Genomic DNA, 14,375 nt, shown 5'->3' on the forward strand with positions numbered 1-14,375 from the left:
TTTTTTTTTTTTTTTTTTGGTTTTTGGGTCACACCCGTCGGTGCTCAAGGGTTACTCCTGGCTGTCTGCTCAGAAATAGCTCCTGGCAGGCACGGGGAACCATATGGGACACCGGGATTCGAACCAACCACCTTTGGTCCTGGATAGGCTGCTTGCAAGGCAAACACCGCTGTGCTATCTCTCCGGGCCCCTCAGGACTTCTTTTTTTTTTTTCTTTTTTCTTTTTTTGGTTTTAGGGCCTTTGGCTGTGAATTTTCAGGACTTCAATAACATATATGTTAATCCATTTAATATGGTCTCACAGTCATTGAGGTTCAACTTTTTTTATTACTACTTTTGATATTTATATTGTCCACACCCAGTGGTGTTTGGCCCAAGGATGTAGTTCTGATGGTTCGTCCTGGTATGTCCAGGGCCAACAGGAGCATCCCAGTGGTGATTTGTGAGGGGTACGTGCAGTCAGGGATCAAACTCAGGGTACGTGCAGTCAGGGATCAAACTCAGGGTCTTGTATATGTGTTTTGTTTTTGGTCCACACCTGGCAATATTCAGGGGTTACTCCTGGTTTTTTACTTAGAAATTACTCCTGGTAATTAGAGAACCTTATGAGATGCTGGGGATTGAACCCAGGTCAGCTACATGCAAGAAAATGCCCTATCTCTCTGACCCTGGTCTTGCACATGTGAAGCACGTGCTCTGAAATTTTATTTATCTCCCTGGCCAAGGCCTATTTTATATATAATCTTCCCTGTGTATTATTCTTGGTAGTCTATATTGTTTGTTTTTAGGTTCACTGAACTTTTTTCCTTCCTTATCTTTTCTGTTAATGATGGAACACTACATCACCCAATAGTAATATATTAAATTGAAGTTTCAATGTAATGGTTTTTGGAGATGCGTCTCTGGGAAGCAATTAGATCATGGGGATGGGGAGATATTCTCATAAGAATTGTGCCCTTCCCCGTGGAGTATATATATTCTCTATCTCTCACATATGCACTGAGGAAAGATCATAAGAGCATGCACCAAAAACAACCTTCTGCAAGCAAGGAAGAGATCTCTCACCAGAATTTTATCATACTGGACCTGATCTTTGACATTCAGTTTACAGAATTAGGAGATAATAAATTATACTTTTTAAATTATCCAATATTTTGTTACAGTAGTTAAAGCAGACTAGTATATAATTTTATCCAGTGAAATTCTCATTGTTTTTATAGCTTTCATTATCTCTTCATCGTGATGAGTTTTTAGCCTTAACCATATTAAATGTATTTATTGTAGCCTACAAATTACATCATCACTATTATTTCTTGAAGTTTTTCAACTGATTTATATATATATATATATATATATATTTATTTATTTTTTTTTTTGGTTTTTGGGCCTCACCTGGTGACGCTCAGGGGGTACTCCTGGTTATGCGCTCAGAATTGCTCCTGGCTTGGGGGACTATATGGGATTGTGGGGGATCGAACCACAGTCCATCCTAGGCTAGCGTGGGCAAGGCAGGCACCTTACTGCTTGTGCTACCATTCCGGCCCTATATTTTCCTTTTTATAGGTCACATTTTTAAGTATTCTTTGGCATTTACTTGATAGTTGATCTTGTTTTTATTTTTCTGATTTAGTGTTTAAATTTATCATAATGCTTTACAAGTGTCATACATACTTTGTTCTGGCATTCAGTTACATTGGTTAGTTCTTTTGAGGCTTGTTGCTATAAGCAGGCCTAGAATATCTTTTTACTTAATTTCATTATTAAAGCATGACTCTTGGGGATAGATCCCAGCATCTATATAGTCCAACAACCCCTGCCAGGAATAATGCCTGAGTACAGAGCCAGGAGAAAATCTAGAGCACTACCAGAAGTGACCCTAAAACATAACCCAACACAACAAAACAAGACATGACCTGCTAAGTATCCCACATCTCAATAAAGCTCCTACTTTGTCTAAAGGGAACTTAGATAACTAACCCCCACTATGTGAGTCTAAGAATTGTGGATCTAAAGAGAATAACAATTACAGAACTTTTTGGATGATTGGAAGTGAAAGAATAAGATGAGGAGAGGAAGAGAAGAAAAAGAAGAACAATAACAACAACTATAACAAACACAACAACAACAACAACAACAACAACAGAAGAACAAGAAGGGGGAAAAGAAGAAGAAAGACCAAATGATGCTGGTTCATGCTTACTTACTTAGAGCAGAGTTTCAGGATGTGTGAACAACATTATCTAGTAACACAATCAAGACCAAAACTGAGAACTTTGTTTGGTGTTGACACCTGTACTCGTCAGGTCTGGTGATCCCTTACTTTTTAGTGTCCTAAGGACTGTGGGTGCCAGTGATTAAACAATGAATGGGAACAAAGAGCATGTGATACTGTCTCTTCAGAAACTTGGGAAAGGAGAGAAGTAAATGAAGTGAATGGAAGAAGTAAGCTGACAGGACTGTGGGAAAGGAGGGTTTTAAACTAAGGGATAGACTTTAGTTTGTTTTCAGAGGAAAACAAGGTTTGTTTTCTGGCTCAAAGAAAAGACCAGTACAAAAGTGAAGGAGGTGATCAAGATACTTAGGGGAAGGACACTGGGATATTGACCTTAGAGTGAGTAACTGTTTTAATTGCACAGGAAGTTCCCAAGTTTCTGCAGATAAGGGGATGCAGACCTACTTAACAAAAAAAAAAAAATTATTCTCCTTTTCCATTTTAAAAGGTAGAAAACTGAAGCTCTGAGAGGAAAGAGGGGCTCAAACAGCATATCTTGGTGTTGGCTCAAGATATCCTGGTGTTGGCTCAAGATATCCTCCCCCACTAGCCATTGCCTCATGACTCTCAATTCCAGAAATTTCCTTTGTATCCATATAGACCACTGCCACCCCTGCGGAAGTTGGGAGAAACTGGGTGTCTGAGTTCCGGAGAGGTGAATGCAGGGAGGGTCTCCAGTACATTCTGGGCAGTGGTGGCTGCTGAGAGACTGATTGGGGAGGAGAAGACACAGCAGGAGAAAAGCAAAGGCATCTCCACCCAGGCAGCAGCTGCTCCCAAATATGTCACAACTTGTCAAAGAGGCAGAAATAGAAGCTGTCCGGGACTGTAAGGGGGCGGGGTGGCATGCGAGGGCTTCTGAACCTACAGGGACAAGAGAATGAAGCTTCAGGAACAGAGGACAGGTGGGGCCAAGTCTGAGGTGAGCCTGACAGCTGCGGCCCAGCCACTTCTAGGTGAGGGAAACTCCCACCTTTCAGGGGTTACTGACTTTGGGGACGGATGTGGAGAGGGAAAGGCCCAAGATAGCCCATGAATATAGTGCTCTTGGTCCTTTGTGGTCTGTTCTAAAAGCCAAAGCCTGGTCCAGGCAGCTCTCATGAGAGTCCTGCCCTATTCCGACAAGCACTTGCTCACACAGCCAACACTCATACCCCTGCTCATCTAGAGGGGCCATCTCTCAAAGGGGCTTTTGGATCATTCCATCCAGCATGTTGGTTGGGAAGCCCTGAGCAGAGTCATGTCACAGCTGCTGAGCCGGGAAGTGGGGGGAACTTCCTTTTGCCCTCAACTCCTCCAGTTTGTCTCCACCATGAGTGAAGGCGCAGCTCTCTTAGGAACGTGGACTATTCCAGAAAGCCTCACCCTAAGTTCCAGAGAACCCAAGTTCACATCACAACACTTGGCTGAGCCTAGGCCTAGTTATTTTAAAACCAGCTCTGTGCTCTGTGTCCAATCACACCCCCTGACACCCACTTCCTGGCCCCAGCTCCTTCTGCCTCCAAGCCTGCACCGGGCCCCACCCCAAGGCCAGAGATTCTTGATGAATGAGCCTGGACATATTTCCCAGTGGTCATCTGATGCGCCTCAAAGGAAACAATGTGTGGCCTCTGGAATCAGGGACCCTCCTTCTTCCTCCATCTGCAGCCAGTCCTTTCTCATCCTGGACCAGGAGATGCCAGGGCCCAAGTTTGAACCCCAGTACTGCATGGCCACCCAGCACCATCCATCATGGACCTGGAGACCCCCAAGCACCATCAGACAGCACTCATGGTTCCTGGAGGCTCTTCCTCTCAGGTCCCGACAGAGTCACCCAACCTGATTGGCTCAGTGTTGCCCAGGTCCCTTGCATGCCACTAGAGAGGCACAAAGCAACCTCCTGTTCCAAACCACAGCACCCCTATCCCCCTTTCCCACCACCAAACATACATCATTTGCTCAGCCTGGCTGCTCGCCCTTTTCTTTCTTGTACCTTTGATCTCCCCATCAAAGATTCTGCCCCCTCGCCTGTGCTCAGTCTTCCAACGCCAGGACACCTCCAGTTCCTCACTTCCTCCTGCCTCTGTCCCAGGAACTCCCAGAAAGCATGAACTGCCTGGTAGCTTCTCTCCAGGAGGTCAAGGAGGTCACATTAAGCCTAAGGTGTCGGCTCAGGCAATTGAAAGCCAGCACCCTCCATTTAGCTGATGCCAGCTTTCCATTCACAGGGCAAGTCAATTCCCTTCTCTGGCCTCAGTTTCCCAGTATATAGAAAAAGATGATAAGGCCTATGGCCACTCAAGTAGTTCATAACTATGACCTGTCCGTGACCACTCAAGTAGTCCATGATTCTGTGACTTGCCCTTGACCACTCAGATAGTCCATAACTCTGTGTTCTGCCTCTCCTGCTGTGCACTGGCATTAGTTCCTGTCATCAAAGTTTGCCAGATCTTCATCCAGCCAGAGGAGACAAAGGCTTAGAGAAGTCAGAGACTCCTGCCATTCCAGACTCTCCTTGGTTCTCTGTTCTCGAATATAGGAGATCCTAAGATGGGAAACTAGACTCTGATGTTCAGCCAAACAACCAGGTAGTCTAGGTCAGCCCACCTGTGAGTTCAGGTGACATTAGAGCCGAAGAGTGGAAGAACAGGAGAGGGGAAAGCAGGGACAGGATTGATGAGGGGGATTTCTGAGTGCTCTGAAACCCAACCACTGCCATGCAAATAATAACAACCTAGCATGCAAATAAAATCAAGTTGGGGGGGGAAGGAACAGTGAAGGGGGGACTTCCTCTAGAGAAAACAGAACTATGGTGGATGCTCCGAGGCTATGGGAGGGGGGAAAGGAGGCAACCGTGGGGCAGGGGGCCCAGTGGGTCGAGCCAGCAGCGGTGGGGATTAGGGCCGGACGCCCTGCTGTCAGGTCAGAGCTGATGGACTGCCACTGATGGTGGAACACAAAGACTGTTCTGTGCTGGCACCAATGTGTTCCCATCCATCAGAGGAGAGAGAAAGAGGAGGAGGGCTGGCGACTCTGAGAGGAGTGGGGGAGCAACAGTCTCCTCTTTAGGGGTCCCAAAGGTTAGAACACCTGGACTGCTGCCATAGCTGTTTAGTGCTGCAAGCTTCTGTGCCTTACAAAGACTCCTCAGACAAGGCTGGGCCAGACTGACATAATACCAGAGGGAGACCAGAGTCCAAACACACAGGGTCTCCTCATGGACACAAGGCCACCCTTAAACTGTCCTCCAGGACAGGAGGAAGCCCACAGACATTGAGTGGGTGCAAAGGAAGGTGAGTGCAGAAAGGAGGGATGAATAGACCTGCTGCCAGGCTGGGTGAGTGGGTGTCTGCTCACATCATGCTTTCTTCCTCAGGCTGATGGCACAGCAGGCAGAAAGGCTGAGTCTGTAGCGCACCCAACCCCGGGTGTATCGCCAAGTCTCTGGTCTGAAGGAAGAGGCGAATCAAGCAAACAGCCTATGGGTGAAGTTAAGTTTTCCTCCGCACCCTTGGTCCAGGAGGCAGTGAGAACACCCAGGGGTTCCCTCAGTATGAGGGAGAGCCAAACAAGGGCCTAATATTTATTAAGAGTGTCTGTTATAAAAAAAAAAAAAAAAAGAATGTCCTTGTGCCACAACCCTGTATAGGAACAGCTATTCCCTTATTACACAGACACTCTCACATATACTCACACACACACACACTCTCACACACTTTCCCCATCTTTCCACCAGCTGAAGCCCTCAATACTCCCATTTGGATCCAGCCTCAGCTCCTCACCCCCTTTCTCTCCTCATGCTTCCCGTGGGGTCCTTGCCTTCAAGTTCTAATTCTTGGAGTTTTTCCAGTCACCTACCTAATCCCTGTGTGTCACACACCACCCCTTGCCCACTTCCCTCTCCTCTCCTCCTCCTCCAAATCCTGCCTCTGATACCAGACACGCACATCCTCCTCTGGGCTTCCATATTCCTCACCTCCTGCAAACTCCAGAAGCACCTGTTTATTGGACCCACTCTCGCTTGCTCTCTCAGGATCCAAGCCCCAGGAACAGCTCAACGAACTGTTTAAGCCATCAGGGATCTTCCTTCCTTGTCCACACTCACCCCCTCTAACAAGCTTCTGGAAGTAGCCCCAGTACAAAGTCACTTCTGCTTCCACTGTTAGGGGAAGTGACACGTGGCAGAAGTAAGGTGAACTGGATATCAGAAGCATCAGTTTCTCATGTTTTAAATCCAAACATTACTCCCTTTCTCAAGGACATAGCATTAGAGTGTAAACTGTGACAAAGCAGGTTTGGTTTTCCTTTTCCTTGGTGTGGTGGTTGTTAAGATGGAGGTTTTCAAGGTGAGGATACACAGGTAGTCCCACTACTTCCTGCCACCACAAGAAGTTTAAAACCCAGTTGAGTTCTCTGCTCCCCATCAGGTCTTACTAAATTCATGCATGCCTCTGGAAGTACTCCAAAGTCACCCTGGCTCCTCATGGGGACAGCAGAGCAGAAGGAAGGATAGAACACGACTCTGTAGACTTCAGATGGCCCTTCCAGATCCGCCCTGAGTCCCCACATGGCTCTTTCAACCCTTTCGGGCACTGAGAGTAAATGTTTATCTGAGATGAAGAGAATCTGACTCACAAGATCCAAGGGATCTTGAGGAAACAATCTGGGCCAAAGGCTCAAACAATAGTGGAGGTGAACTGAGTTCAAAGTCCAGAGGTCCCCAGGAAAGGCAGTCTGGGAGGTCTGCACAAGTTGCTTGAAGCAAACTCAGAGGGAGTCCTGAGCATTGGGAGGGGCCCCTGGGTATCGGCTGGGAAGGAGCCCTAGGCATTGAGCTGTGCAGAACCAGGTCCTCCCAGATGGACAGGTCCTTAGGGGTGCAGGCCCTGCCTCAGGAGGATGGGCCCCCTCCAGCATTCTCACACCCCAGCTGAGTGGTGACCCTGAACTTCTCAGGAAGCCACACAGACAGGTGTGGAAAACGAGATAGCAGGGAAGTCCTAATGTTCGCATCAGACAGGGACCAAAGCAGAAGGGTGACATGGAGGATAGGGGACATTTCTGGGCCTGAGCATCCTGGGAGCAGTGCTAGGTGGGCTGTGAGCCCTGATCTTGGCTCCAGACAGTGAAAGTTTCGCAGACCTTTCCCTGCCCTGAGCAAACCCACTCCCCTGGCCTTGGTCCCTAACCACATGAGAGCCAAGAGGGCTGGGCTGGCCGAATGGCTATGCAAACCCAGAAGCTAAATCCCTTCCTTCTCTGGGTCACTAGAGACCCTGCTTGCCCAGAGGATCTCTCTGGCAGGCCGCTTAGGTGCTGTCAGGAAGCAAGCAGGTGGAGAAAGGAGCTTCTTAAGCTCCTGGCCAGCCAAGAAAGACCCCCAGGGTTTCCTCTTCCGGGCCAGCCACCCCCGAGGGGAACGTTAAGCAGCCTGGCCCAGCAGGGCTGGAGTAATTGAAAGGAGCAGATGAGGAGAGAGTGAGTTCCCCCACCTCTGCCGGCCCACAGGGGCTGTGGAGAAATGAAAACTAATCAAATTACACCCAACGGCCTGGCCTCCCCTCCCCACGCACACGAGCTGCCCGGGGCCTGGGGCAGCAGGCCGGGCGGGGTGGGGCGGGGGGCAGAGGGACGGGGAATCGCATCTAATCCACTGGAACCATCTTGATGTGCAGCAACAGCTTAGAGGGGCTCAGGTTTCCGTGGCCTTGGCTATATTTATCTCTGGTTCCATGCCAGGCGGGAGGGTTTAAATGGCACCCAGCAGTTGGCGTGAGGGGCTGCAGGAGCTTGGGGGCCGGTGGCAGGAGCGAGCCTTTGCCGACCCCATGGAGCTGTACGAGACGCCCCCCTACTTCTACCAGGAGCCCCACTTCTACGATGGCGAGAACTACCTCCCCGTTCACCTCCAGGGTTTCGAGCCCCCGGGTTACGAGCGGACAGAGCTCAGCCTGAGCCCTGAGGCCCGAGGGTCCCTGGAAGACAAGGGCCTGGGCACCCCCGAGCACTGCCCGGGCCAGTGCCTCCCGTGGGCGTGCAAGGCGTGCAAGAGGAAGTCGGTGTCCGTGGACCGGCGGCGGGCGGCCACGCTGCGCGAGAAGCGGAGGCTCAAGAAGGTGAACGAGGCCTTCGAGGCCCTGAAGCGGAGCACCCTGCTCAACCCCAACCAGCGGCTGCCCAAGGTGGAGATCCTGCGCAGTGCCATCCAGTACATCGAGCGGCTGCAGGCGCTGCTCAGCTCCCTCAGCCAGGACGAGCGAGACCTCCGCTACCGGGGCGGCGGCCCCCAGCCAGGGGTGAGTGTCTGAGCAGGGCCCCATCTCTCACCTCCTGGGGCCCAGGGCTCCTTGCAGACAAGATCAAAGCGGAGCAGGCAGAGCCCTGGCCAGGGGGCTGCCCCCAATGGAAAGAGCAGGCCTGGAGGCAGCTGGATGGTGGTGAGGAGGAATCCCAGGTGTGGGGAAAGGGTCCAGAAGGAAAGCCAAGCCCCCCCCCACCAGAGAAGTGTTGTACCCCCACCCATGCCTCTCCTACACCGCCTCACCCCATCCTCATGAGGGCTAAGCAGAGAGAAACCCCACTGGGCTCCCATAAATCTCAGGTGCTTGCAGATGCCAGCTGGGTGGCCAGGCACCTCCTTCACTTGAAAACCCGGCTCAGGAGGGAAGGGACCCCTTTAAACTGGGCGTCCTGCGAGGAAGGAATCACCACCTCAGAAGAAGGCCAGGAATTAGGGGCTTCAGAGCCAAAAGGGGAGTAGCAGGAGCCAATGCTGGAAGCCCCAGGGGCCGGGCTGGTCCGAAACCCGCACATCCCCTTCCTAGCCCCATCACGGCCACTTCTGCCCCCTGGGATGGGATAACAGACCCCTCCAAGATGCCTCTGCCCTGACCTTGGCCTTGGTCGTCTTGCAGGTGCCCAGTGAGTGTGGCTCCCACAGCGCCTCCTGCAGTCCGGAGTGGGGCAGTGCACTGGAGTTCGGAGCTAACCCAGCAGGTAAGTGAGGCCGGAGCCTACTAAACTGGGCTAGAACATCCCACAGCCATCCCAATCCACCTGCTCTGCGCTCTTACCTCATGCCTTGTGCCAATTTTCTGCCTTCCGTCTCTCCAGGGAACTGATCATCCGGGGGTGCCAAACAGGGAGACCCCAAGTCTTAGCACAGTCCAGGGTTTTCTGCAGCTCTCCCAGGCTGGTGTGTGGTGCATGACCCTCTCTAGGAGGATACTGTCCCTGCTGCTGCAGGGTTCCTGGGAATGACTGTGTCAGAATGCAGCCAGCCAACGGTTTCTCCATCCTGGCTCCAGGCAGGAGTAGAGGCTTTCAAACACGCACTAGGAAGCTCAGAGAGGAGCACACACATGTACACTCGTATGCAGACAGGCACGCATTCATAGCAGCAGGATATCCATGGGCAACGAGGTAGGAGTCCTGAGTTTTTGTCCTACAGGCCTGCCACAGGGATCCACTTCTCCCCACTTTCTGGTCTTAAGACCCCCTTTAATCCCTAACTCATGCTCCCCTTTTCCTGACAGATCACCTGCTGGCAGCCGACCCCACCAACGCTCACAACTTGCACTCCCTCAGCTCCATCGTGGACAGCATCGCCGTGCAGGACATGGCAGCGGCCTTTCCAGAGGAAACCATGCCCAATTGAGGTTGTCTGCAGGGCCGGCCAGCCACGAGAGCCCCCACTTGGCAGCAGGCACCTCCTATCCTGAGGCCAGGAAGCAGCCTGGGGCTGCCCAATGCCAGCCCATCCCCTCTTCACCCCATCAAAGCTAATCTCACCCAGAGAGGGGACTGGCGCTCCCAATTTGCTGACTCCTTAGAACAGGTGGTGCCCTTTTTCCTAGGAGGGGCACCAGATGCAGGGGACCAGGGCGCCCCCTAGTGTGCACTCCCAGCTCAGGGGCATCTCTCTTTAATCTCAATGCTGCCTTCCATCCCACTCCCTCAAAAGAACCTGTTTGAAAGACAGACCTTGGGGACAGACAGTGGCGCACAACTCCATTCACACCTCTCCCCACACTGGTGGCTGGGCTGGGCCTGCCCCGAATTCAGAGAAGAGAAGATGGGGAATGAGCTTTTGTTCCCAAGTCCTGGGGGGCCAAGCTTTTGCAGTGACTATTGGGAACCTTCCAGTAGTTTTTCTGTCCTGTTCTGTCGTGTGTGTTGTTTGTAAAGCTGACCAAGGTCTCCTGCGCTCACGTTGTCAGGGCCAGGCAGGAGGGGTGGGTGGGGGGACAGGGGCTCTTGGGGTGATTTCTTTTGTTAACTAAGCATCGTGTGGTTTTGCCATTGTTTTTGTATTTTTTGCTAACTTATTTGGATTTTGTTTTTTAAAAAACGAATAAAGACTTGGTGCAAGGAGTGAAGTGTTGGTGAGAGGGAGGCTACCTGGGCTCCTCTCTCTCAAGCCTCAGAGTTCACACACGCCCTAGGGAAGGGTTTCCAACGGCTTATGGACTCATGGGGGTGGTTTCCTTCTGAGCTAACTAAACACCAGGAACTCTACTCTAAAGGCCATTGAAAAGGACCCCAGTAGGCTGGAAACATCTTTGGAACATAGAAGAAAGTAACCCAGACATACATATTGCCCTGGAGATTGGAGAATTCACTGGCCCTGCCCTGGGGGGGAGAGGGTAAGGAGCTGCCATTGGCAGAGGCCCACTCCATCTTGGCTTCCTCTCTGGTGTGAGATGACCAGAAGCCCTGAAACTAAGTGAGGTGATTAAATCAGAGATCCTGGACTCATTGTATATCAATGAGCCTGGCTCTTCTCTGGTGGAAGAGAACTCTGGCCCCTCAGAGAAGGAAGGCATTCACTAGGGGGTGCACCCAAAGGTCAATCAAAGGAAGATATACTAGGGTCCAACCAGACTCTCCAAAAACAGCATGCTTCAGGGAGAGCTTCATTGCTGAATTGAGAACTAAAGTTTTTTGGCTTTGGACAGAAATTACATAAAAGGGGTGAGAGATATAGTACAGTAGGAGAGGTGCTTGCCTTGTATGTGGCCAATCCAGTTTCAATCCCCAGTACCTCATATGGTGCTCTGAAACCTGCCAGGGGTGATTCCTGAGCACAGAGCCAGAAGGAAGTCCTGAATACCACCAGGTGTGTCACCACCACCACCATCAAAAAAGAAAAGAAATTATATAAGGGTTAAGAGGGGTGTGCGAATCAGGAGCTAGAATTAGGGTGGACCATGAACATTAAATAAAAGCTCTCTTGATCCCATTGCTTTAAGCTAAGAAAGTGTAATTCATTGACTTGCCCAGGGTTAATCCCCAGCACTGCAAATGGTGCCCCAAGCCAGGAGAAAACCCTGAGCACTGCTGGGTGTAAACCAATGCCTTCTCTCAGCATGTTAAAAGTCTAGGGATTCAGAGGGCAGTACAATCCAGTCCCTTCCAAGGTCTGAAGCCTTTACTGCATTGACTCTGGGCTCACCTGGGACTCCCCATAACAACATACCCGATTTTTTCTGAAGACAGTGTTCAATACACTGTCCCTAGAGTTTCTCCAGAAACTCTGCTTCAGTAAGCCATTATCTGAGGTCTCCAGAACCAGTTCCATGTATTAAAGGGTGTTTCCAGGCCGGCGAGGCCCAGTCAACCTGTCTCCCTTGTGGGATTTTCTTCTTGAGGTTGTGTCACTATTTTTTGGATTGAATTGCTAGAATATATTTTTATCTTATTTTCTTCAAGCAAAGTATTAGAGTCCTGTCCAAAGCAAATAGTTCAGAGATAACCACAGAAGATAAAGCATGTTATAACTGAGTGTTTTGTTTATCTTTACTAGAAATGGACTTCTAGTAAGTTTACAAAGTTATTCATAGTTGAGTTTTAGACATAGTGTTCCAACATCAGTTCCAACACCAGTGTCAACCTCCCTCCACCAGTGTTCCCAGATTACCTCATCCCCACTCCCCAGTTGTTGTTTTCTGGGTCAAACCAACAGTGCTCAAGTGTTTGCTTATAGCTCTGTGCTCAAGGATCACTTCTGGCAGAACTCCGGGAACCATATAGGATGCCAGGGACTGACCTGGGTCAAGGCAAATGCCTTACTCCTGGCTCTGTGTTCGGGGATCAATTCCCTGAAAGGCTTAAGGGACCATATGATCAAACCCAGGTCAGCACTGTGTAAGGCCAGTTTCCTACCCACTGCGCTATCTTCCCAGCCAGGTGTGTTGTTGTTAGTCTCAAAAGGTTGGAGAGAGAACACTTAATATGGCCTTTCCTCTCCTTGTCTCACTACGAGGAATGCTATGAGGACACAAGACTGTCTCAATTTCCCCTTTACTCCAATATTCTCCATAGAGAACTCCAAGCTACACTTTAAAGGGACAGTGCAGTGGTCAGCAACCTGCGGCTCGTGAGCCGCTCCTAGCCTCTGTCAGTGAGCGTCCTGTGTGGCTCTCAAAATAAATTTCAATGTGGTTTTGGCGAGATTTGGCTCAGTTGAAAAAAAAGGTTGCCGACCACTGGGATAGTCTGTTGCTCAAGTGCAGCTCCTGGAATGGGTGCAGCCCTGACCCCTTGGGGTCCTGCTTCTTACTGGAGACTTGGGCTGGCCAAGTCAGGAGTTTCTCTCTTTGTGAAGCTAATGTGTTTTCTCTTTTTGTTGTCTGTTTTGGGGGCCACACTCTGACAGTGCTCAGAACATACTCATGGTTCTGTGTTCAGGAATCACTCCTAGTGATGCTCAGGGGATCAAATAGGGGTGCCAGGAATTGAATCCAGGTCAGTTGTATGCAAAGCAATTGCCCTACTCATTGTACTATCTTGCCAACCTCCTGATGTGTATTCTTTTTTTTTTGGGGGGGGTCACACCCAGCAGCGCTCAGGGGTTACTCCTGGCTCTACACTCAAAAATCGCACCTGACAGGCTCGGGGGACCATATGGGATGCTGGGATTTGAACCACCGTCCTTCTGCATGCAAGGCAAACACCCTACCTCCATGCTATCTCTCCAGCCCCTGATGTGTATTCTTAAGTCCTCCAATTACAACTATGGGAAATTGGTTCATTTCTGCCACCTGCTGAGAAAAGAACCTTCTGCAATGACCATAGGGGCAGCAGCTGTGACCACTGTCTCCTTTCTTTACCATCCCAAAGCCTGACACTAGAGAAACTAGTTCCTTGCTGGAAATTCATAATGTAAATGGCACATTTTGCTCAGCAGGAACCCTATTCACTGTCTTCACAGAATAAACAATTGTCTTCCAAGCATAGGATGTCCTTAAAAGAACAAAAGCTTAGCCTGAACAACTGCATTAGAAAAGATTCCAATTAATGAGCTACAAGTTTGATGGGAAATTAGCTTAAAGTTGGTCTCCTGTGGCACCACCTGCACTAACTCTAAGAGAGTTAATCAACTATTGCCTAATAATGGACTTCAGGGAATCAGCTAGAATGAAAGGATAAGAATTACTCATAATCAACATGCCAATTGTCAGGGTGTAAACAGGAACTTCTTCGAGTGTGTTTAGACAATTAGTGTGAATGGCAGGATGCTTAAAGAGCTACTTATCTCCCTCCAATCAGCATTCTAAGGTATCTTATTTCTCAAAGTAATCTATTTGGCAGCCTGGGAACCCTTTCCAGAAGTGCTCAAGTGATGGGCAGTGTTAGGGAATCAAATCTGGGACTTTAGCATGCAAAATACATGAACCAGCCTCTTGGCTATTTCTCCAGATCCCTAAAGACCCTTTTAAGTGTGGCAGGTACAAAAGGTGGTGGGACAAGCTAGAGAGGGAGGTGCAGGGAGCACAGGAAGATGAGAACCCAGGAGTCCATCTGCTCCAGCATGTTTCATGGACAAACTGTCAGCTCTGTCCCATCTTTGCATTTGTTCAAATTTCCAGCTCCTGGGCTGCAGGTGGGAGCATAGAGGACTGGCGGTGATCCCGAATCAGGAAGAGGAATTCAGGTTCAGACTGAAATAGGACTCAAGGGGACACCACCCAGGTCCAAACCAAAGCCCAAATCTCTGCCTCACTCTGTTGGGAACATTCTAGGTTCCAGATTCTTCTTTTCCGTAAGTGATGATGTTTGGGGTCTCACCTCAAGCTCATCACCTGATCCACATCACATTTCCACCTAAGTTAATAGATGGGGA

At 49.7% G+C, this 14,375-nt stretch overlaps 1 protein-coding gene across 1 annotated transcript; it reads left to right on the forward strand.

Moving 5' to 3' along the window:
* Nucleotides 1-8,079: 8,079 nt before the first annotated feature.
* MYOG (myogenin) lies at nt 8,080-9,908 on the forward strand. Its single transcript, XM_049770675.1, has 3 exons — nt 8,080-8,547; nt 9,166-9,247; nt 9,787-9,908. The coding sequence occupies exons 1-3, from the start codon at nt 8,080-8,082 to the stop codon at nt 9,906-9,908; spliced, it is 672 nt and encodes a 223-aa protein (XP_049626632.1).
* The last annotated feature ends 4,467 nt before the right edge of the window (nt 9,909-14,375 follow it).

The sequence above is a fragment of the Suncus etruscus genome, chromosome 3 (genome assembly GCF_024139225.1).
Source record: "Suncus etruscus isolate mSunEtr1 chromosome 3, mSunEtr1.pri.cur, whole genome shotgun sequence".
Classification (NCBI taxonomy): domain Eukaryota; kingdom Metazoa; phylum Chordata; class Mammalia; order Eulipotyphla; family Soricidae; genus Suncus; species Suncus etruscus.